General features: G+C 41.1%; 1 protein-coding gene and 1 long non-coding RNA gene across 2 annotated transcripts in view; one reads left to right on the forward strand and one right to left on the reverse strand.

The window, feature by feature from the left end:
- MCUB (mitochondrial calcium uniporter dominant negative subunit beta) overlaps positions 1–22,682 on the reverse strand; it is a 90,640-nt gene that overhangs the window by 12,684 nt on the left and 55,274 nt on the right. The window contains 3 exon segments of the mRNA XM_067735340.1: positions 2,222–2,326; positions 6,328–6,498; positions 7,012–7,087. Of these exon segments, the coding sequence (XP_067591441.1) occupies positions 2,222–2,326; positions 6,328–6,498; positions 7,012–7,087 (352 nt within the window).
- LOC137223500 (uncharacterized) overlaps positions 7,121–22,682 on the forward strand; it is a 28,944-nt gene continuing 13,382 nt past the window's right edge. The window contains exon 1 of the long non-coding RNA XR_010942900.1: positions 7,121–7,218. This is a non-coding gene — a long non-coding RNA (uncharacterized lncRNA). The remainder of the gene's footprint in view (positions 7,219–22,682) is intronic.

The raw sequence follows: 22,682 nt of genomic DNA on the forward strand, positions 1-22,682 counted from the left end.
ATTAATCTCCAAAATATATAAACAGCTCATGCAGCTCATTATTAAAAAAACAAACAACCCAATCCAAAAATGGGCAGAAGACCTAAATAGACATTTCTCCAAAGAAGACATACAGATGGCCAAGAGGCACATGAAAAGTTGCACAACACCACTGATTATTAGAGAAATGCAAATCAAAACTACAGTGAGGTATCACCTCACATCAGTTAGAATGGGCATCTTCAGAAAATCTACAAACAACAAATGCTGGAAAGGGTGTGGAGAAAAGGGAACCCTCTTGCACTGTTGGTGGGAATGTAAATTGATACAGCCACTATGCAGAACAGTACGGTGGTTCCTTAAAAAACTAAAAAGAGAATTACCATATGACCCAGCAATCCCACTACTGGGCATATACCCAGAGAAAACCATAATTCAAAAAGACACATGCACCCCAATGTTCACTATTTACAATAGCCAGGTCATGGAAGCAACCTAAATGCCCATCAACAGACGAATGGATAAAGAAGATGTGGTACATATATACCATAGAATATTACTCACCATAAAAAGGAACGATATTGGGTCATTTGTAGAGATGTGGATGAATCTAGAGACCATCATACAGAGTGAAGTAAGTCAGAAAGAGAAAAACAAATATCGTATATTAATGCATGTATGTGGAATCTAGAAAAATGGTACAGATGAACCGGTTTTCAGGGCAGAAATTGAGACACAGATGTAGAGAACGAACGTATGGACACCAAGGGGGGAAGCGGCCGGGCAGGGGATGGTGGTGGTGTGATGAATTGGGAGATTGGGACTGACATATATACACTAATATGTATAAAATGGATAAGTAATAAGAACCTGCTGTATAAAAAAATAAATAAAATAAAATTCAAAAATTAAAAAAAAAGATAAAAATGGAACGTTTTCATTACATTTCAGTAGAGAATCACATGTGGAAATATGGTCAAGAAGGTTTTTTTCGCTTAACTTATGTGGAACCCAAACATCAAAGCGATTAACGTAACCAAGATGGTGCAGATTATTTTAAACACTTGATTTGGATATTTTGAGTATGTCGGCTATCTCCCGAGTGGTATAACGTTGACTGTTCTCAATTATTGCTTCAATTTGATCGCTATCAACTTCAACTGGTCTACCCAACCATGGAGCGTTGTCCAGAGAGAAATCTCCAGCACGAAACTTCACAAACCACTTTTCACATGTTTGATCAGTCACAGCACTTCTCCATACACTGCACAAATCTTTTTTTTGCGTTTCAGTTGCGTTTTTACCTTTCTTGAAATAATAAAGCATAATATGCTGAAAATGTTGCTTTTTTCCTTCCATCTTCCATATTAAAATGGCTACACAAAAATTCACCAATTTTCCTTTTTTTTTTTTTTTTTTTTTTTTTTTCGGTACGCGGGCCTCTCACTGTTGTGGCCTCTCCCGTTGCGGAGCACAGGCTCCGGACGCGCAGGCTCAGCGGCCATGGTTCACGGGCCCAGCCGCTCCACGGCATGTGGGATCCTCCCGGACCGGGGCACGAACCCCCGTCCCCTGCATCGGCAGGCGGACTCTCAACCACTGCACCACCAGGGAAGCGCAAATTCACCAATTTTGATGTCTTTTTTTAAATGCATGCTGATATGACAGCTGTCACAATACAATCTAACAAAATTGTTTTGAATGAATGAAAGACAGCTATGTGCTACTAGAGCCATCGAACGGAAGAAACCGAACAAATGTTTTGGCCCAGGCAACAGAAAATGTTCCACTCCAGCGCTTGATAGTGGGGGAGGCTGTGGGGAAGGGGTGGAGCTCATGGGAACTCTCTGCTCTCTGCTCCACCACGCTGTGAACCTGAAGCTGGCTAGAAAAAAGAAAACCTACTTAAAAAAAAAAAAAAAGTGAAGACCTGTACAACGGTATACACTTGAGTTCCTGATTTTCAGGTTCACTTCTTCTTAACCCAATAATGTCAGATTAAGCATTCAAGATCCTAAAATGAAGCCTTAAAAGTCTAAAAAGAGTATATGAGCCTAAAAGCTCTGACAGATGACTTCTATCAATCATTCCTACCCTTGCTAGAAAAGCTTACACATCGGCTCTCCAAAGCCTTCTTGGTCATTTGGTTAACTAAAACAAATTCTTAGGATAAGGCTGCTCCCTGAAAAAGGCCCACAGCGAAAGGGAAGTGTTAAGATACTTGCATAGCTGTGTTTCTTACCTTTCTTAGGGCACTGTACGTCGTATGTGATTTTATTAATGACAAGTCTAAAATCATTCATTAGCAAGATTTCCATCAAGGTTGAAGCTGCAATTTCATTGCCATCTGAAAATGCAAAAATAAGTCCTTGTTTTACAACAGTAAGAACCATGTTTCAACATATGGAAAAACACTTGCTAATCCAGGTCTCTACAATACAGTAGTGGACATCTGTCTGTTCTGGGGTGGGGGGCTTTCCCATACCCGATACTGTTCCCGCCGGGAGGGAATCCTCTCTTGCTGCTCTACTGCTCATTACAGTGGACCAAGAAGAGCAGGCAGGCACCCCATCTCCCACTCTGTCGGCGGCGCTGGGACCCAGGCTGACGTCCCTCGTGGGACTGTACCTGCGGACGGTCATGCAAGGCCAGAGCAGTGCAGGTGACGGCGGAGGGGCTGAGGGTGTTGGCAGCAAAGCCCATCAGGCCGTTCCCAGCCTAACCTCTCTACTCACGTCCTTCTTCAGCTCCTACCCTCTTCTTTCTTTTTTTTTTTATTTTTTTAAATTTATTTATTTTTGGCTGCGTTGTGTCTCCGTTGCTGCGCGCAGGCTTTCTCTAGTTGCGGCGAGCGGGGGCTACTCTTCGTTGCGGTGTGCAGGCTTCTCATTGTCGTGGCTTCTCTTGTTGTGGAGCACGGGCTCTAGTAGTTGTGGCACGTGGGCTCAGTAGTTGTGGCTCGCGGGCTCTAGAGTGCGGGCTCAGTAGTTGTGGCGCACGGGCTTAGTTGCTCCATGTGGGATCTTCCCGGACCGGGGCTCGAACCCACGTCCCCTGCATTGGCAGGCGGATTCCTAACCACTGCGCCGCCAGGGAAACCCTCCTGCCCTCTTCTGGGCCTGGCTTTCTTTCAGTTCCAGTCAGAGAGCCTGCTGACACACACTCCTGCTTAGTCAGAGCCCATTTCGGCAGCTTGCAGCCAAACGCGCCTAACCGCTCTGTGGAGGCACGTGGGCAGGAATGTTTGTGGAAGCCCGCCTCTCTCTTACTTTTAGCCGCTAAGGGGGAGTGATGTGCGTTGACTGAAACTTGGTAGCACCGCAACCACCGCCACACAGGGCTCCCTCCCTTTCTAGCCCAGCTAAGACCACAAGAGGCAAAACTGCAAGTGGCTGGGGGTGGCAGGGAGAGCGACAAACATAGCTGAACCGAAGGAGTAAATCTGCACTTGTGCGGTGTTATTTCCTAGAGGTGGAGAGATTCTAATAGTGATTTCAAATATCCCAGGAACAGTTCAGAAAAAAAAAAAAAAAAAATCTCTAGGAGAATGTCAGAGTCAGCGTGCTTCGCACAGCCTCTTATATAGCCTAGCTTTTGCTGTTATATTTTTGAACTTTCATGTAACCCAGGTGTTAAGATTCAAACTCACTGAACAGTAAGCAAAAAACTGGCTCTGGTAGGGGTTTCTATCATTCTTCTTTCGGAACGGTCTACATATAATTACGCGATACAGAGTCCAGGATGTATATTTTCGCCTGGCCTGGCATTGCTTGGCTGCATTCAACCGGATATGCGTGACAACAGTAATACTGCTAGTAAAATCAGGGAGAACCTGCTTGCCTGCCTCCTGTCTGGCTCTCAGCAGTTCTTTTGTTCAGAAGGCAGCAAGTCAAGGCTGCACCTGGGGCTGTTCCTAGAATTTGGCTGTTTGGGTTCCTGTTCATCAGCTGCGGTGAGATCATCTTCCCAGGAATTGCCAAATAACTCAGCCCACACTGTGGGCAAAACTGTGACAAGCTTAGAACACTCTTTTCAAGCCCAAATTAAATGCAGGCAAATTCCACCCACAGAGCCTCTTTTTAAAAAGATCAGCAACACACCAAATCCTTGTATCTGACTTTGCAAGTGTCATTTAAAAATTTACATTTAAATGACTTCACACCTGCTCCTTAAAATATTATTATAAAAAGAAATCAACTGAGTATGATTTCTCAGTTGAAGTACTACATTATCCTTTATGCTATTATAGGAACAGCAAGAGATTGATGTGAAACACTTTTAAGGAGGTAACGATACAGTGATGAATTTTTCACTTATTCTTGGGCAAGTACTGATATGAACCCCAACACAGCGTTTTCACTCAGTCCAAAGAGCCCCTTTACTCTATGATTTCTAGGGGTTTTCTCTGTGTTTTATGTTTCAAAGCTACTCAAATTATTTTTTTAGAAACAAGCAGGGTACACATCAATGTTTTAACCTTATTTCAGGCAAGCACTGTGCTCAGAGCCCTTCTGAGTTCTGGGTTTGCACTTCCCTGCTCTGAGGAAGGCAGGCCCTGACCTGCAGGGAAGGCCCAGGGGTTTCGATGTTCCTGTGACTGGGGGGCGGGAATGTCGGTCCAGTCAGGGATGAAGTATTAGGCCACTGTGGTCACGGTACTAAAACCTTTCTTTGATCCTGGTTTTAGCAAGAAGAAACTCCTCTTCCGGTTAAATCCAAATTCCTTACAATAACCTACAACAAGGCTTTCCCTAACCTGCCCATCCCCTCCTACTTGGACCCAGCTCCCTCCCTTTTCAGTTGAGGGTGGAGTTAGCTCCCACCTCAGGACCTCTGCCTGGAGAGCTCTCTTCCCATCTACATCTTCTCTCATCTCTTCCCGGTCTTCACCTAAATGTGACCTGAGTGAGCACCTCCCACCAACACACACAACTCCCACCCCCCATCACTCTGCTTTATTTTTGACTGTAACACTAATTATCTAACATATTATATATTTTATTTCTTTACCTTGTTTCTTTCTCCTCTTAAAATGTAGGCTCCCTAAGAACAGGAGTTTTAATCTCTGTTGTTCTTTGCTCTATCTCTAGCATCTAGAACAGTGCCTGGCATATGTTAGTGTAAAAAAATTAATACACAGAAACCTCAATTAAATAGAGTCCAGAGACCAGAAGGGGGAGCTCTCACACCCTGTGAGGACAGCAGAGCCCAACAGGAAGAAGAAAGACTCCTCTTCTTTCCCAGCAAGGACTCAGCCAATGAAAAGCCATGGACTGTTTGTTTACTATAGCCCTACTCACTTCCTTTTCCTCTATAAAAGCGCTCTCCTCCCCTTATCCTGCAAGTCCTCACATGTGGCTCACCATGGTTGCAGACCCTGAATTGCAATTCTCTGCTGATCTGCAATAAATCCATCTTTGCTGGAGAAATATCTGGCAGTCTCTTTGTTTCAGGTCAACATTTGTTAGGTGCTCAATATTTGTTGAGTAAATAAATTCTTTAATCTCTATTTTTCCAACTTCCATGTCTACCTCTTAATTGGTTCTGAACTTGGATAGGGAAGAAGAATGTTAATTTCCCTTTCAAAACTGCAATATTAATCATTAACTTCTAAATAAGTTTATTCTAAGTATGTAATACTACAATAAAATAACAGTGCAAATTTATTCACTTATTTATATTTATAGTAGCCTCTGTATATTGGACTGGGGTAAAGAATTCTTTATTCTCTTTTAGGGGCAGGAGGACGTCCTTTTATGTCCTCAGACCATGAAAACATAAAAGCTATATCCTAAGTTTTAAATGTCTATGTGATTAACCACCTCTGCTGGTATTAAACTATATATATATATATATATATATATATTTATACACACACACACACACACACACACACACACACACACACATACTTTCCTGAGAACTAATTCGTCAAAAAGCACGCTAGACTATAACTGCTTTATAACAAAGGTTAATGAACTATTTGTGTATTTTAGTTATTCACTGGCTATTTCAATCATTGAGCCTGCATTTCATTTTCTAATTATTCAAATTTCTTACAGAAAATTAGACACTAATGACTGTGTCATTAAAATTTTCTCAGAGAAAAATCTGGGGGCTAAGTTTATGAAATAAGTAACCAAAACATGCCTAAACTTATTCCATTTCTTTTTTATTCAATAGGGTTAATTTTTTTTATATTACTGATGTTCAAAAGTGACGGACTCAGTAACTGCCAACCATTTATTATATAATGAATTAAAGAATCAAGTTTCTAGAAAAGTAAAGAACCAAAACAAAGGTTCAGAAGAAGAGAAAAAGACAAAGTTGAAGAAAACATATACATACCTGCTGTGAAGATGGCAGCCGTTTTGATACCTTTATCTTCATTTTGTAGGTCCTGAAGGAATGAACCAACCGTTGATAACATTGGTTTGACTACAAACTGACAGCGCTCTTTTCTGGACGGCAAAGTAAGTGTTACCAAGGGAAGGCCATGTTTATAATTAATTGTGATTTCTGTTAAGAAAAAAAGAGATGGTAATAGAGGATGGATAACATTTCCTTTAAAAATAACTGTTAAAATTATTATTAAAAGATTATTAACTACAAAAATTCTAGAAGGGATGCCTATGGAATTCATAACCCTCTGAATGCCTATAATCATTTACATCACGCCTACAGTGCCTTCATTATACTAGTTTACATATTCCCCCCATTCTATAACATTTTATTAAGCATGTATCACACTTTATTATAATTATCTGCTTAGAGTCTTCCTAGGTAAAAACTTATTGAGGGCAGAAACTGCTTCTAAGTCATCTGTAACTCCTTTGATTGCTGGAGTGGGAGTTTGCCAAAAGACATCAGAGATCTTATGGGAGCAGAAAAGGAAGGAACTGAACTCCGAGGGGGGGTGGGAGGGGCAATACAAGAAAAGTCTGTTTTGCTCAAAACTCACACTTCTCACTTTATTTGGAAGACTGGAAATAAATTAGCATGGGGAATCAAAGAAGTGATAAGAAAACTTACCGTCAGATGGCCCCACTGTACTATAAAGATTTGACTGATACAATTTCAGATTTCCACACAGTTTCTCACATAAAACCTGTAAGAAAAAAATGATTTTTTTTTCTTTTAGGAAAAGTGGGAAAGCTGAAATAAGTGTCTGTACTTGAAGACTGTTTTAACGTTGCATGGCAAGCATGACGAAAACTTCAGCGTCCCACACATACCCAGGTAAGCCCTAGAGAAGCTCACTAGACCTTTCTGACTGTGTTGTCCCATATGCGAGCCACTAGTCACATGCAGCCATTTAAAGTTAAATCAATTAAAATTAAATAACACTAAAAATGCAGTTTCTCACAGTCAGTCACCTTTGCCACATTTCAACTGCTCTATAGCTCTGGGTTTAGTAGCTACCATATTGGACAGCACAGAAATAGATCATTTCCATCACCACAGAAAGTTCTACTGGACAGAACTGCTGGGTCTAGAACATCTGAATGGCTACCTTACTATGGGATGTATTTTTAGGGTTTGTATTGGTGGGTTTTTTTAAAATTAATTAATTAATTAATTTTTTTTTTGGTTGTGTTGGGTCTTTGTTGCTGTGCACGGGCTTTGTCTAGTTGTGGCGAGCAGGGGCTACTCTTCATTGCAGTGTGCGGGCTTCTTGTTGCGGAGCACGGGCTCTAGGCGCACAGGCTCAGTAGTTGTGGCTCGCGGGCTCTAGAGCGCAGGCTCAGTAGTTGTGGCGCACGGGCTTTAGTTGCTCCATGGCATGTGGGATCTTCCCGGACCAGGGCTCGAACCCATGTCCCCTGCACTGGCAGGCAGATTCTTAACCACTGCTCCACCAGAGAAGCCCTGTATTAATCATGGCAGTGGTGACAAAGACTCCCTCCTCAACCAAACTTTAGTCAGTGTCCTCTAAGCCTGACTAAGCCCCATCCTTGTGCATGTCCTCCAGGAGGCCAGCTTTAGCAAGAATGTTGTTGAGTTAGTTTAGCCAGAACCCCCCAACCCTCAGTGTCTGATCAAATTCCTCATCCTCCACTATTCCCCAGGTATTATCTGATCACCCTAGTCTGTCTTCAACAAGAATCCTGCTAGGTCAGGTGAGCAAAGAATTACTCCATCCTCTTAGTATTCCCATCCACTGCCCCTCCAACTCTGCTCGTTGGATATAAATCCCCACTGTTCCCAGTTGTGAAAGGGATGAGCCCAATCTCTTTCCCCTATTACAAAACCCCACTGTAGCAGTCCCCCAGAATAAAGTCTACCTTACATTCCTTAACAAGTGTCATGAATAACTTCTTCTTTAACAGTGGTTTGGTGTGTATCCTTCCAAACTTTTTTCCATATACTGCCACCTTTACACGTTGAGTTAAAATTTATGCTAGAGTTTATATAATGCTAAAGACAGTTTATAAGTCGAATTCCTAGATGCCAAAGATGATAATTCCTGCTCATAAAGTACTTACCATTTAATGTGCTGATGAAGTTTCTCTATTACAATTATCATTTTAGAGGCAACCGCTTGACAACCAGGAAATGTTGAAAGAAGGCAGAGTGGCCAGGGAAGAATATTAAAGCTTTCTCAAGCTTTTGCATACCTAAGAATCACCTGGCTACTACAATACTGTCCACTGCTAAATAGACAGACAGGGCTTGTTAAAAACACAGCTTCCTGGACTCCACCTTTACTAGATTTTTGATCTAGTAAGTCTGAGGTAGGGGTATGAGAATTTGCATTTTTAATAAGCCCCAGGGTTATACTGAAGTTACAGGTGTGAAGGTCACCCTTTTGAGTAGCTGGGTTCTAGCAGACCCTCTGAGGCCTTCAGGGCACGATTTCTAATCTTCTGCATAGAATCTCTTTGAACTCTAAATTTTAGTGCTGGGACAAGGGTTACTGCCTTCAAATGATATTCAGTGTCAGGTCAAAAGGTGACTCAGGCTTCTCTTTTATCACATCTTTTTCCTAAATACAATTCTAATCACTTCACACCCTGCTTAAAACCCCAGGGACTTCAACAGTTTATATAAAGTAGAAAGAACAGTGACCCCGGAGTTCTAAACTCAGTTTAGCCACTTAATAGCTGGAGATCACAGATAAGTCACAGGACTGTGCTTTTGTTCTCTGAAGGGTTAGGTGGGGATAACAACATCTATCTTGCAGAGCAGATATAAAAATTAAACAAAGCGTCAAGCAAGTATAAGGTAGGGTCTACACGCCTCACATGAGCAGTATAGTCCACCTCCCCTCCACAGCTCCACCACTTACTGTTCTCTTACGACAGGAGCTTAGGCCCCAGGCAGACGAGCTGTGTGCCACCGATGTATTAAAGTGTCGCCTTCTTTATCCACTTCTGCCTAACAAACCCTGTCATTCCCTCCAGGCCCAGCTCAAAGGCCATTTCCTAAGTCTTCCTGCAGAGTCATGATGGTTGAGTGCGAAGGGCACAGGCTTTGCTATCAGAACTAAGCTGGAATTCCAGCTTCAAGACATACCAGCTGCCGTGATCTTTGACAGGCAGAGGGTTCGGGAAGAAACGGGTTGTGAGAAAAAGAAGGGGACGAGTTTGGCAGAAAGGAAAGGGAAAGGGAAAGAAAAGAATGTTCATTCCACATATATGTTCATTCCACATATAAGTGATATCATACGGTATTTGTCTTTCTCCTTCTGACTTACTTCACTTAGTATTATAATCTCTAGCTGCATCCATTGTTTCTGCAAACGGCATTATTTCATTTTTTATGGCTGAGTAGTATTCCACTGTGCATATGTACCACATCTTCTTTATCCATTCATCTGCTGATGGACATTTAGGTTGTTTTCACGTCTTGGCTATTGTAAATAGTGCTGCTATGAACATACGGGTGCATGTATCTTTTTTTTTTTATAGTGTTTATTTTATTTTTACTTGTTGACAGTTTTGCTTTATTTATTTTTTATTTATGGCTGTGTTGGGTCTTCATTTCTGTGCGAGGGCTTTCTCTAGTTGTGGCAAGCGGGGGCCGCTCTTCATCGCGGTGCGCGGGCCTCTCACTATCACGGCCTCTCTTGTTGCGGAGCACAGGCTCCAGACGCGCAGGCTCAGTAATTGTGGCCCACGGGCCCAGTTGCTCTGCGGCATGTGGGATCTTCCCAGACCAGGGCTCGAACCCGTGTCCCCTGCATTGGCAGGCAGATTCTCAACCACTGCGCCACCAGGGAAGCCCCATGTATCTTTTTGAATTATAATTTCATCTGGATATATACGCAGGAGTGGGGTTGCTGGATCATATGGTAATTCTATTTTCAGTTTTCTGAGGAACCTCCATACTGTTCTCCACAGTGGCTTTACCAACTTACATTCCCACCACCAGTGTAGGAGGGCTCCCTTTTCACCACACCCTCTCCAGCATTTGTTATTTGTAGACTTTTTTCTTTTCAGGAAAGGCATTTTATTTTAAATACAGCAGTGTGTACATGTCAATCCCAAACTCTCAATCTATCCCTTCCCCCACCCCTTCCCCTGGTAATGATAAATTTGATAATTCATTCTCTAAGTCTGTTTCTGTTTTGTAGATAAGTTCATTTGTATCTTTTCTTTATTAGATTCCACATATAAGTGATATCTTATGATATTTGTCTTTCTCTGTCTGACTTACTTCACTTAGTACGATAATCTCCAGGTCCATCCATTTTGCTGCAAATGGCATTATTTCATTCTTTTTAATGGCTGAGTAATATTTCATCATATACATGTACCTACTTATCTGTCAGTGGACATTCAGGTTGCTTCCACGTCTTGGCTGTTGTAAACAGTGGCGATGAACATTGAGGTGCATGTATCCTTCCGAACCATGTTTTCCTCTGGACGTATACCCAAGACTGGGATTGCTGGATCATACGCTGGCTCTATTTTCAGTTTTTTAAGGAACCTCCATACTGTTCTCCATAGTGGCTGTACCAATTTACATTCCTACCAGTGTAGGAGGGTTCCCTTTTCTCCATGCCCTCTCCAGCATTTATTGTTTGCAGCTTTTTTGATGATGGCCATTCTGACTGGTGTGAGGTGATATCTCACTGTAGTTTTGACTTGCATTTCTCTAATAACTAGTGATGTTAAGCATCTTTTCATGTGCCTCTTGGCCATCTGTATATCTTCTTTGGAGAAATGTCTGGGTAATACTCCACTGTATATATGCACCACATCTTTATCCATTCCTCTGTCGATGGACACTCAGGTTGTTTCCATGTCTTGACTGTTGTACGTAGTGCACAGCACACTTTTTCAAGTTATCACGTTCTAGTCCTGTTCACTGGTCTGAAGCCATTTTGGAACTGCTTGTGAGCTGTAGGTAACTGACAGGTATGTCACTTTTGTCCAATCTGGCAGTGATGTAATTGACACCCCACACTAACCCAAACACTGGTTTTATCTCTACCTGCATTCATCTTAACATTCTTTTCTCCACATAAATTTGTGCTGTTTTGATTTTTCCTTTTAACTGGATATTACATCTGCCTGGTTTCCTTCATATCATAAGAGTAAAATAAATTCTTTGATGCATGTTCATTCTTATAACTGTATGAGAGTCGTATTTTTACCTTTTCCCAAAAATTATCTGTTAATAGTCCAGAACAGAAGACGTAACTAAGAGTTTGACTCTTTTTGGGTAGGACAGACTAAAGTAGCCCATGGCAAGATCAAGCCAAGCTTTCCAGTGATTTGATGACTTAATCTGTGATATCACCAATATCACAGCAACCTCCCCGGACAGGGACCTTAAGGTGGCACTTTAAGAACCAATTCTGAGCTCTGGCCACAAAAGCCCGGTTGGAGGCAATATAAAATTACTAGCCAGAAAGGGGTGAGTACAGAATGAAAAATAAACTCCTACTTAGAGTCTGTAATCCAGAATTTTACTATATGAGAAATTAAATGCTAAGAAGGAACCAATCAATTTATTTAGACGATTTCCCTTAATTCCACTTAGGGAAAATAAAAATAAGAGAGTCGTCCAAAACTGACTTTAACACAAATTATATTTAGAGTCTTCAAAGAGATAAAAAGGAGAATCAGCCTCCAGAAAATCAATAAGAAATTATGATACTAAACTGGTAGAAATAAAACAAAAATTAGTAACTTGGATCAACTAATTAGGGATTTCTAAGGCAAAAATGGAGAAAATCTATATACATGTAAAAAACCCAGCTTTAATGAACTAAATAAATTCTAGACTAGATAAAGTCAATAGAAAAGAAAACTAGTGAATTAGACAATATTTCACCCAGGTACAACACAGAAAGATACAGAAACTTTAAACCTTTAAAAAGCAGTCAATCTCATACACTACTGGCAAGAATGTAAAATGGTACAACCATTCTGGAAAACCTTTAGCAGTATTCTTATAAAGTTAAACACACACTTCCATGTGACACAGCAATACCACTCCTAGCTGTTTACCCAAGAGAAATGAAAACTTATCTTCATACAACTGTACAAATGCTATTTCATTTTGTCCCTCTAGAGAGCATACTCTCTGGCTGACCACTGTAGTTCCAGCACCTGGAATAGTATAGTACCTGACATACTATAGGGGCTCAATAAATACATGGTAAATGAATGTATGAATATCTTCAAGGTGCTAAGGGAAAATAACTATCAATCTAAAACATTATATTTAGGAACATTACTTAAGGTTGAAGGAAATGAAGAGATTTTCAGATGTACAGAGATCATAGCTAAGGAACCTCCTAGAGAGAAGGGAACTAAACCCAGAAGCAGGAGAACACAGTTAAGGGCTGAGTTGTGTCCCCAACTCCCCACCAAATTCATATGTCAGAGTCCCAATCCCCAAGACCTCAGAATGTGACTGTATTTTAAAGAGGCAATTAAGTTAAAATGAGGTCATGAGTGTGGGCGCTAATCCAACGTGACTGGTGTCCTTATAAAAAGAGGAGATTTGGACACAGACACGTGCGCACACAGAGGAAAACCCTGTGAGGACACAATGAGAAGGCAGCCGTCCACAAGCCCAGGAGAGAGGCCTCAGAAGAAACCAACCCTGCCGACACCTTTACCTCGGACTTCTGGCTTCCAGACTTGTGAGAAAGTCAGTCTGTTGTTTAAGCTACTGAATCTGAGGAACTCTTACTATGGAAGCCCTAGGAAACTAATACGAAGCCAAAGCCGTAAAATATGTTGGTAAATAAACTACTTATTGTAAGAAATTTTAAACCATTTTTTGTGTTAAAACAAGTGGAAAGCTAAACAAGATGTGGCATATGCTCTAGTCAGTGGATTCTTAGAACCTGTGAAGACCCTCGTCACGTTCAGAGGAGGGCAAAGATGGTGAGAAACCTAAGACTTTGTTAGGCAAGTTATAATTGAGTATGTGTATATTAAACACTTAAAGGAAGCCATTCGAAGTACAGTTTCTACAGTGGTAGAAAAGGAAAAAGGATAGAACAAGCTTTTTCAAGGAAAGTAGAAAAAAGAAGCAAAAAACCCTACAGAAATCAGAAAGTTTTTCAAAAAGATGAAAAGAAATGTAATGAAAGCTCATTGTGGAAACTTGGAAAATAGAGAAAATGAGCATCCCCAATTCCACCAACCCCTGACTTATGCCAGCCTTTCCGTAGATATATATACGCTCATATAATCATAGAGTTGAGAGCTGATCATTAATGTTTTATAAGCATTTTCTTACTTCATTAAAAACTTTCATAAACAAAGTAATTTAAACTGCTCCACAGCCACTTATCCTACAGATGTAAGATGCAAGAATTTATTACTTATATACCTTTTGTTGGACATTTCCATTTTATATACCATTTCTATGAATTTTTTTCCTGTGTCAGAGAGGAATGCATGCTCATTTTAGAAAAATCTATAAATCACAGACTCACAAAAAGAAAAAAATAAAAGTCATCAATAAGGCCATCATCTGGAATTATCAGTTAACACTGACGTATACCTTCTAGTTTATTTTCTATGTATATTGTATTTCACTTTCACCATTACAACTAAACTGATTCAAAACATCTTTGCACGTAAATCTGTTTGCATTTTTTTATATAAATTTATGTTTTTATTTTTGGATGCATCGGGTCTTCGTTGCTGTGCGCAGGCTTTCTCTAGTTGCAGCGAGTGGGGGCTACTCTTCGTTGCAGCACGCAGGCTTCTCATTGCGGTGGCTTCTCTTGTTGCAGAGCATGGGCTCTAGGCGCATGGGCTTCAGTAGTTGTGGCACGTGTGCTCAGTAGCTGTGGCTTGTGGACTCTAGAGCGCAGGCTCAGTAGTTGTGGCACACAGGCTTAGTTGCTCTGTGGCATGTGGGATCTTCCCGGACCAGGGCTCGAACCTGTGTCCCCTGTATTGGCAGGTGGATTCTTAACCACTGCACCACCAGGGAAGTTCTTTGCTTGCATTTTTTTTTTCTTTAGGGTAGATTCCAGAATGACTGGATCATAAAGCAGTAATAGTTTTAGGATCCTGATAATGTATTATCAAACTTTGGGGGGAACATTTTCTTCCTTTCATGTTTTACTCAGTGGAACACCCAAATTATTAATCTGAACCCAAAGAGGCAAATCTTTATAAGATTCAGAATCAAACAATAACAGACCCGGTTGAGCATCCCTGGAGCAACAAACTTCCCCCTGGAGGCTCATCCTCAGACAGGCTTACCAGACATCTTCACTGGGTCAGCCCGCAGGTACCTCCTGAACAAAGCTCTTTCTTGTTCCTCCATGGATCTCCTTGATGGACTCACACCACTAATTACTAGTCATTAGATTAGAGGCGCAGATAACTAGAGAGTTATCCTAAGCAACTAATATTCCATAAAATAGCTGGTAGACCAGTAGTTACAACTGAACTGTCACTAGGGCCTACTGGTTCTTTTTTTTTTTTTTTTTTTTTTTTGCGGTACGCGGGCCTCTCACTGTTGTGGCCTCTCCCGTTGCGGAGCACAGGCTCCGGATGTGCAGGCTCAGCGGCCATGGCTCACGGGCCCAGCCGCTCCGCGGCATGTGGGATCTTCCCGGACCGGGGCATGAACCCGTGTCCCCTGCATTGGCAGGCGGACTCCCAACCACTGCGCCACCAGGGAAACCCTAGTTCTACTTCTTACAGAGCTCTCAAACCCATCCTCTCGCGTCTGTCCCCACCTCCACTGCTCTAGTTTAGATCCTCATCATCTCACCCAGATCACTGTAACAGTTTCTTAACTGGCCTCTCCCACCAATCTGTTCCAGATTAAGATCTACTCCAATTTTCTAAAATTACATGAAGTCAAACTATTTCTAGATTTAAAAACCTCTATTTGTTCTCTACTGCAAAGGGAAACAACTCCAAAGAAAGCTTTCCACGAGCTGATTCTTGTCCGCTTATCCCGCCTCCCCTTAGCATGACCAGCACCGGCCCCCTCCCAACCCTCTATTTCAGATATGCAGAGCATGTTGCCCTTTCTTGAATATGGCACACTGTTCACGCTTCCTTGCCTTCACACTCATTCCCATCCCTGCCTGGAAAGCCCTGCCCAGTGTACCCACCCTGTGTGGCCAACTCTTACACTTAGTGCTCTCATCTTCCCACCATAAAACCTACAGAACTCCATCTGTTCCCACCATTGCTTCCTTCCCTCCTGCTGCAGTCAAGTGACCTTCATTTTCAAAGGTCAATCCCTCCTCAGGTGTTCTCCATCTTATACCTGGCAAAGCTTTCTCAGAATCCTAACTCCCTCTTAATCACTGCCTCTCACACTCTACAGGTTCAATACAATCAGCAAATATGCTATAATATCTCTCATCCTCCTTGGCCAAACTTTTCATTTTGTCTACACTGGTTCATCTTCAACTCCCATTCACTCTTTAAAAAACTGTTTTTCTTCCAGTTTTATTGAGACTTACAGCACCGTACAAGTGTAAGGTTCCCATTCAGTCAAACAAACTACCAACGGGGGTGGGGCAGGCAAGACAGGGGTAACAACCTATCTTAAGATGTACAAACTATTATGTATAAAATAAATAAGTTACAAAGATGTGTTGTACAGCACAGGGAATATAGCCAATATTTGATAATAACTATAACCAGAGTATATATAACCTTTAAAAATTTTGAATCACTGTGTTGTACACCTGAAACTTATATAATATTGTACAACAACTATACCTCAATAATAATAATAAAAAAAAAACCCCAACATACTACCAACAGGCTTCTATCTCCAGCCCCTCAACCACGTAGCCACACCCCTCCTGAGGTCCAGACTAGGACATCCAATACTTGACTAACACCTCCCCTCACATAATCACATACATCTGAAAGTGAATTTATCCAGAACAAAACTCTTGATTTCCCCCTGAAACCCCTTCCTCTGGTTCATCTTTCCCTGTAATAACTGACCCGTCACCTCCCTGGCTGTTGAAGTCAAAGCCAGGAGTCATTCTTGAGTCCATCAATTCCATCCACCCATCCATTCTACCTACATAGTTCATCCATTTCTCTCCATTTTTATTGTTAATGCTCCAGTCCAGGCCACCATTATCTACTGCAGCAGTTTCCAAACTTGTTCGTTTGCTTCCACCCTTGCTCTCCTCCATGCTACCCTCCTCAACGCATCAAAAGTGATCTTCTTAAGAGGTAAATAGTATCACCACATTCCTCTGCTTAAAATTCTTCAATGGATTCCCCTTCACACTTCAACAGAATAAAAGCTTATCATGGCCAATGAGATGCTACATGACCTAGACACTGCTTGTCTTGCCAATCTCATCTCATTCCCCCCTTCTTCCTTGCTTTCCTTACTCTGATCCTACTGTCATCCCTCGATTCCTAGAACACGACAAGTTTCTCGAATCTCAGGGGCATAACATGCTGTTCTGTGTTTAGGATACTCTTCTCCCCTGTTTTGTATAACTAAATGTTTTACATGCAGTATCTTACTTATCTTTATAGAAACTGCATGAGCTACATACTATTACTTCCCATCTTTTTTCCATTCAAATGTATTTAGTGCTCACTTATCACTTGACTGAACATTGATATAATAGGAAGTCACTGGAGAACTGGAGTTGGCAAACGAGAGCCTGTGGGGCTAACCCCGCATGCCTCTCCCCCACTTTTTTTTTTTTTAGCTCAGTTTTAGAACAGTAAAATTGAGCAGAGAGTACAGAGTTCTCATATACTCCTGGCCTTTCATCCAGCACCAGAGTGGTACATCTGTTACAATCCATGAACCTATATTGAACACCTTTATCACCCAAAGTTCGTAGTTTATATTAGGGTTCACTCTTGGTGCTGTACATTCTATGGGTTTTCACACATCCACCATCGTAGTATCACAGGGAGTAGCTTCCACTGCCCTAAAAATCCTCTGCTCTTCCTATTCATCTCATCCCTTGCTCCTCTCTAACCCCCGGCCACCACAGATCCTTTTACTGTCTCCATAGTTTTGCCTTTTCGAGAATGTCACGTAGTTGGAATCATATAGATGTAGCCTTTTCAGATTGGCTCCTTCCACTTAGTAATACACATTTAAGTTTGTTCCATGTCCCTTCATAGCTTGATGGCTCATTTCTTTGTTCTTTATAATTTTTTATTTAAATATATATGACATACAACATTCTGTAAATTTAAGTGTACAGCACGTTGACTGGATGCATTTATACACTGTAACATGATTGCCGCTGTAGCGATAGTTAGCATCTCTATCACATCACATAAGTATCATTTCTTTTTTGTGGTGGGAATAATTAAGATCTAGTCTCCTAGCAAGTTCAGCGATTATAACACATTATTGTCTATATTGCTCATTTCTTTTTAATGCTTTAATATTCCTTTGTCTGGATGTACCACAATTTATCTATTGACTAACTTAACTTGAATGCTTCCAATTATGAATTTGGCCATTATGAATAAAGCTTCTATAAACATTTGTGTGCAGGTTATTTCCCATCTTTCAATTATCAGAATACTGAACACAGGGAGATTAAGTACTCTGTCTAAAGTCACACAGCTGATAAGTGAGCACACTGTCAAGCTGTTAGGAGCCCCGACTCTTTAAACTGCTCCGCTGTACTGTCACCCTGTGGGAAAAGGGATCCTGGCTCAGGTTATCACACACTGTGCCCACACCTGTGGGGAGCCATGGGCTCTATTTCCAGATGAAGAGGAAAGAAGGGATCCTGGGAAGATAGAAACACCTGTTAAAACCAGCTCCACACTGTTGAAACCCATGTAAAGAAGGCTCCCAGGTACAAGTGATCTGAACCAGAAGGATAAAATACTAGGTACTTCTATTACAAACAAATCTTAAGAAACTGCATTCATGCAATGATGTTGAAACCAATTTATTAACTGTGAATAATTTATGTTTCAGTCAGTATACCCTACTATTTCAATATGTTTTGTAACAGACTAGAGTAGGACAAGCAAATTAGTCTAGTATCTTCTCTCTGGGTTGTAATCCTTCTTTAGAATTTTGCTCTCAAAAGCATTTCTTTGTTGAATGAAGAAAGGAGGAAAGAAGGAGGGAAGGGAGGGAGGGAGGGAGGGAGGGATACACATACATATACATACACACACACACACACACGAATGTAATTTCAGGGCTTCTGCTGAGGTCAGTCCAGAGAACGAAGGATCACTGGCTTAAATGCCAAGTGGTTAGAGTGATATAAATGTGGCCTTGGGCTTCCCTGGTGGCCCAGTGGTTGAGAGTCCGCCTGCCGATGCAGGGGACGTGGGTTCGTGCCCCGGTCTGGGAAGATCCCACATGCCGCGGAGCGGCTGGGCCCGTGAGCCATGGCCGCTGAGCCTGCGCGTCCGGAGCCTGTGCTCTGCAGCGGGAGAGGCCACAACAGTGAGAGGCCCGCGTACCGCAAAAAAAAAAAACAAACATGTGGCCTGGCTGAGAATCTACAGTCAGTAAGTGAAAGTTATTATTGGTTGCTAGCCAAGTGCTATATGCTGTTATTCCTGTTTCTTTTGTTTCAATCATGTTGCATATTAACTACTCTTCTCGGCCTGCTCAGATCAAAAAGAAAAATTTATTTTAACAGTGATGACTCATGCAGTACCTGAAAGAGACTGGAGTATTAATTAAGACAACTGCCTAGTGTGTGCTACAAAATGCAATTTTTGTTGGGCAGATTTAAAATATAAATCTAGAGACAAGCCAGAAGAGAACAGCAAAAGAGAGTTGCTATACAGGAGTTTGATTTTTGTTTTTGTCCAGAGAAGCAAAAAGAAATGAGAGCTTGGAGCTCGGTGTGAGGTTCTACAAAAAATCATGATGCACCACAGGGTGGAAAACTAATGAACCCAAGGATAAGCTTCAAAGCAAAACAATTATGTAACCAAGGAGTTTATCTGCTTGCTTCAAACATTCCACAGAACTCCACTGTAGGTGGTACATAAAATATGGTTTAAAATGACTGAGTTTCATTCTTTTTTTATGCTTGTATTTTACCCATTTCCTTGTTCAACATTTCTTCTGCATTCTTATTCCTTCCATGTTAAATTTTGCTCACTAGAACTTTGATTAGTGTGTTCACTGAGAGCCTATGTATGAGTAGTAAACCCTCAGTCTATGTTATAAATTCAATTTCTGTCCTTTTCCTATTGAGTTTAATCTGTTTACATTTATTGTAGTTCAGATAAATTTGCATATCTGTCACCTTATTTTGTGCTTTCTGTTTACCCTGATTTTCTTTTGCTTCCTTCTTCTTTCTTATCTCCTAATAATTTAACTGTTTCTTTAGACTCCTTTATCTCTCTTTATTGGTTTGGAAGTATATGGGTTTTGTATTTTTCTTCTATCCTTTTAGTGTTTGCCGTTTATATTCTGAGACATTCTTACTTGGCTTAGTGTGTAAAGTTAATTTCTCTACCCTACGGCTGAACAACAACAGGATCTTAGACAGTATCAATCACAATTAAGAATGGATTATTTTGACCTTATTTTTTTAGAACCCCCAAATTAGCATCTCATGTTGTTTAATATAGTGATTGTTTCTTAGATTCATCTGTAAGTTTTCCAAATATTTTGCTCTCCATTTCTTCTTACATCCTGTTTATTGATGTGTTCGATTTCATGCTTCCTGAGAAGAACTTTCAGTAAGAATCTTTTAACCTCTTAAACTTAATGCTGTTGAAAATAACAGTTTACTGGATATAAAGTTCCAAGTTGTTACTTCCCCTCAGAACTTTGAAGACATTCCTTTGCCTTCTGCCCTCTATTATCACATCTTCTGTAAATTTAAGACTTTCTGAAAGATTTTCTTCCATCTTTCTACTTCTGGGGTTCTACAGTTTCCCCAAAGTGTGTCAGGTACAGATCTAATTTCATTTTCCTGCTTGGGATTCAGTCTATTTAATTTAAAGATTCATTCTGAGAAGGGTCCTCAAGGGGAGAGGAGTGGCCCGAAGTGGGGAGTCTGAATCCAAGCGTGGCTAGAGGGCGTCCACACAGAGCGGCAGCTGGCAGGGGTGTGTCGGAACCTAAGCATGGCAAGGAGGCTGTCCACATAGCGTAAGGGGGATTACTGGGGGGGTAGCAGAACCTGAATGGGAGTGAAGAGGGCATCCACGTGGAAGGTAGGCTCAGAAGCAGGCGTTGGAGCCCAAATCGGGTAAGGAAGTCATCTATGCAGGAAAGGACTAGTGGCAGAGATGAGAGGCTGTCACATACCGGAAAACTTACCAAATAAGCAAAAATATCAAGAATAATGGAAGCCAGACTTATTCTGTCAAAGAAGGGAGCTAGCTACACTATGGAAATTGAGAAAACTGGAATGAACCCTGTAGTACTGGAATGAAATTGGAAGTATTGGTATGAATTCATGGTTTTTAATATGTAAAAATATAAATAAATAAAACCAACAAAATAAATATAGTACTTCAAAAAAGACTGAATGTATATGTGTATATAAATGAAAAAGATTTCAATTTTATATACTTATATTTTTATATTAAAAAAATATATATAAAAATTGTTTGAAGGGGACTGTGAACAGTAACTCCCAATAATGAGCATATGTGGCATCCCGTTCTTGGCTTCTAAATACAATTCTTATCCAAAGGGAACCAGAGCTCCTTGAAGAAATGGCTAATTCCAGCGCTGGGGCATGGAAAGGACAAGATGAGCTTGGAAAGCAAGGAAGTGCTCAATGAATGATGGGAGACATAGCAAAAGGACACACCAGTCAGCTTGAAGGGAGTCTCAATGATCAAATCTGGAACGATTTGGGCAGTAAAACAAATACTGATAGTAACAGATTATAATCCATTGAAGAAAATAGGAAACCATGAGCCCACTCTGATATAATTAAGTAAATAAATGAATTTAAAGTTTGATAAGGAACAAGACGTTTACAAGGTTTTAATGTGCCTCCACACAAAAGCATTAATACCGAAGGGAAAACGGTAACTGCAAAGGGAAGAAGTCTGGCAGACACCACCTCAATCAAGTGATCAAAGTGCACACTATCAGTCATGGGGAAAAGTGACGTCATGCAGTGAGAAAGAATACATGCAACACTTCTGTGATATTCCTGACAAAGATGTATAACCTGAATCAAACCCCAAGGGAACACCAGACAAACCCAAACAGAGACATCCTACAAAGTAACTGTAATCTTCGAAAGAGTCAAAATCGTTGAAAGTCAAGGAAAGAATGTGATACAGTTCCAGATTGGAGATAAGACAGCTAAATACAACTGTGATTCTGAACTTTTTGCAACAGAGAACATTATTGGGAAAACTGGCAAAATTTGCACGCGGTCTAAGAATTAAGATAGTGGTAATGTTAGTTTTCTGATTGTGATGGCCTTTTATGGTTAAGTTGGAGAGTGTTCTTGCGCTTCAGAGGGAATGGCATCATGTCAACAACTTTATTCTCAAATTGTTCAGAAACAAAACATTCATATAACTTTTCTACAAGTTTGCAATTGTTTCAAAATAAAACAGTGCAAAAAACAATAGGTTTAGACAAACACCAGGATTACCATTTACAGAGAGAAGTGACCTATTAACAAGGGGTCAAACATTTTTTGCATGCCACTGGGAAACTATGATTACTTAGGGAATTGGCATCCTTCTGACATATGTCAGTAAAGCTTAAAGGAGAAATTATCATATTTATCCTACAACAACCCTTTCTCAGAAGGATATTATTAAAAGACCATTCTGAAAATCTTACACAAACCCACCACACATGCAGAATTAATTTCAAGACTGACTCAACCCAAACCCAGCTCCTCCTTTCAATTTACATCCTGCTTATGACCCATCTTGAGAAGTCTATCAGCTATTGTACTAACCCAGTCAGGGGCTCACATTTCCAGGACAGCATCAGTTACTTGTAAAATAAACTGACCTATACAGTCAAATTTGAGTAATACTGCTTCTCTTGGATGTTAACAATCAATTATTTTAGTAGAGAGTATATCACAATAACTCTACTACATGCCATTTCACTAAAAATACATCGGGGAGAGTGGCTAAAGGAAAAAATCAGTTTAAAAAAAATTCACTGGGCTTCCCTGGTGGCGCAGTGGTTGAGAGTCCGCCTGCCGATGCAGGGGACAGGGGTTCGTGCCCCGGTCCGGGAAGATCCCACGTGCCGCGGAGCGGCTGGGCCCGTGCGCCATGGCCGCTGAGCCTGCGCGTCCGGAGCCTGTGCTCCGCAACGGGAGAGGC

The sequence above is a fragment of the Pseudorca crassidens genome, chromosome 4 (assembly GCF_039906515.1).
Source record: "Pseudorca crassidens isolate mPseCra1 chromosome 4, mPseCra1.hap1, whole genome shotgun sequence".
Lineage (NCBI taxonomy): Eukaryota > Metazoa > Chordata > Mammalia > Artiodactyla > Delphinidae > Pseudorca > Pseudorca crassidens.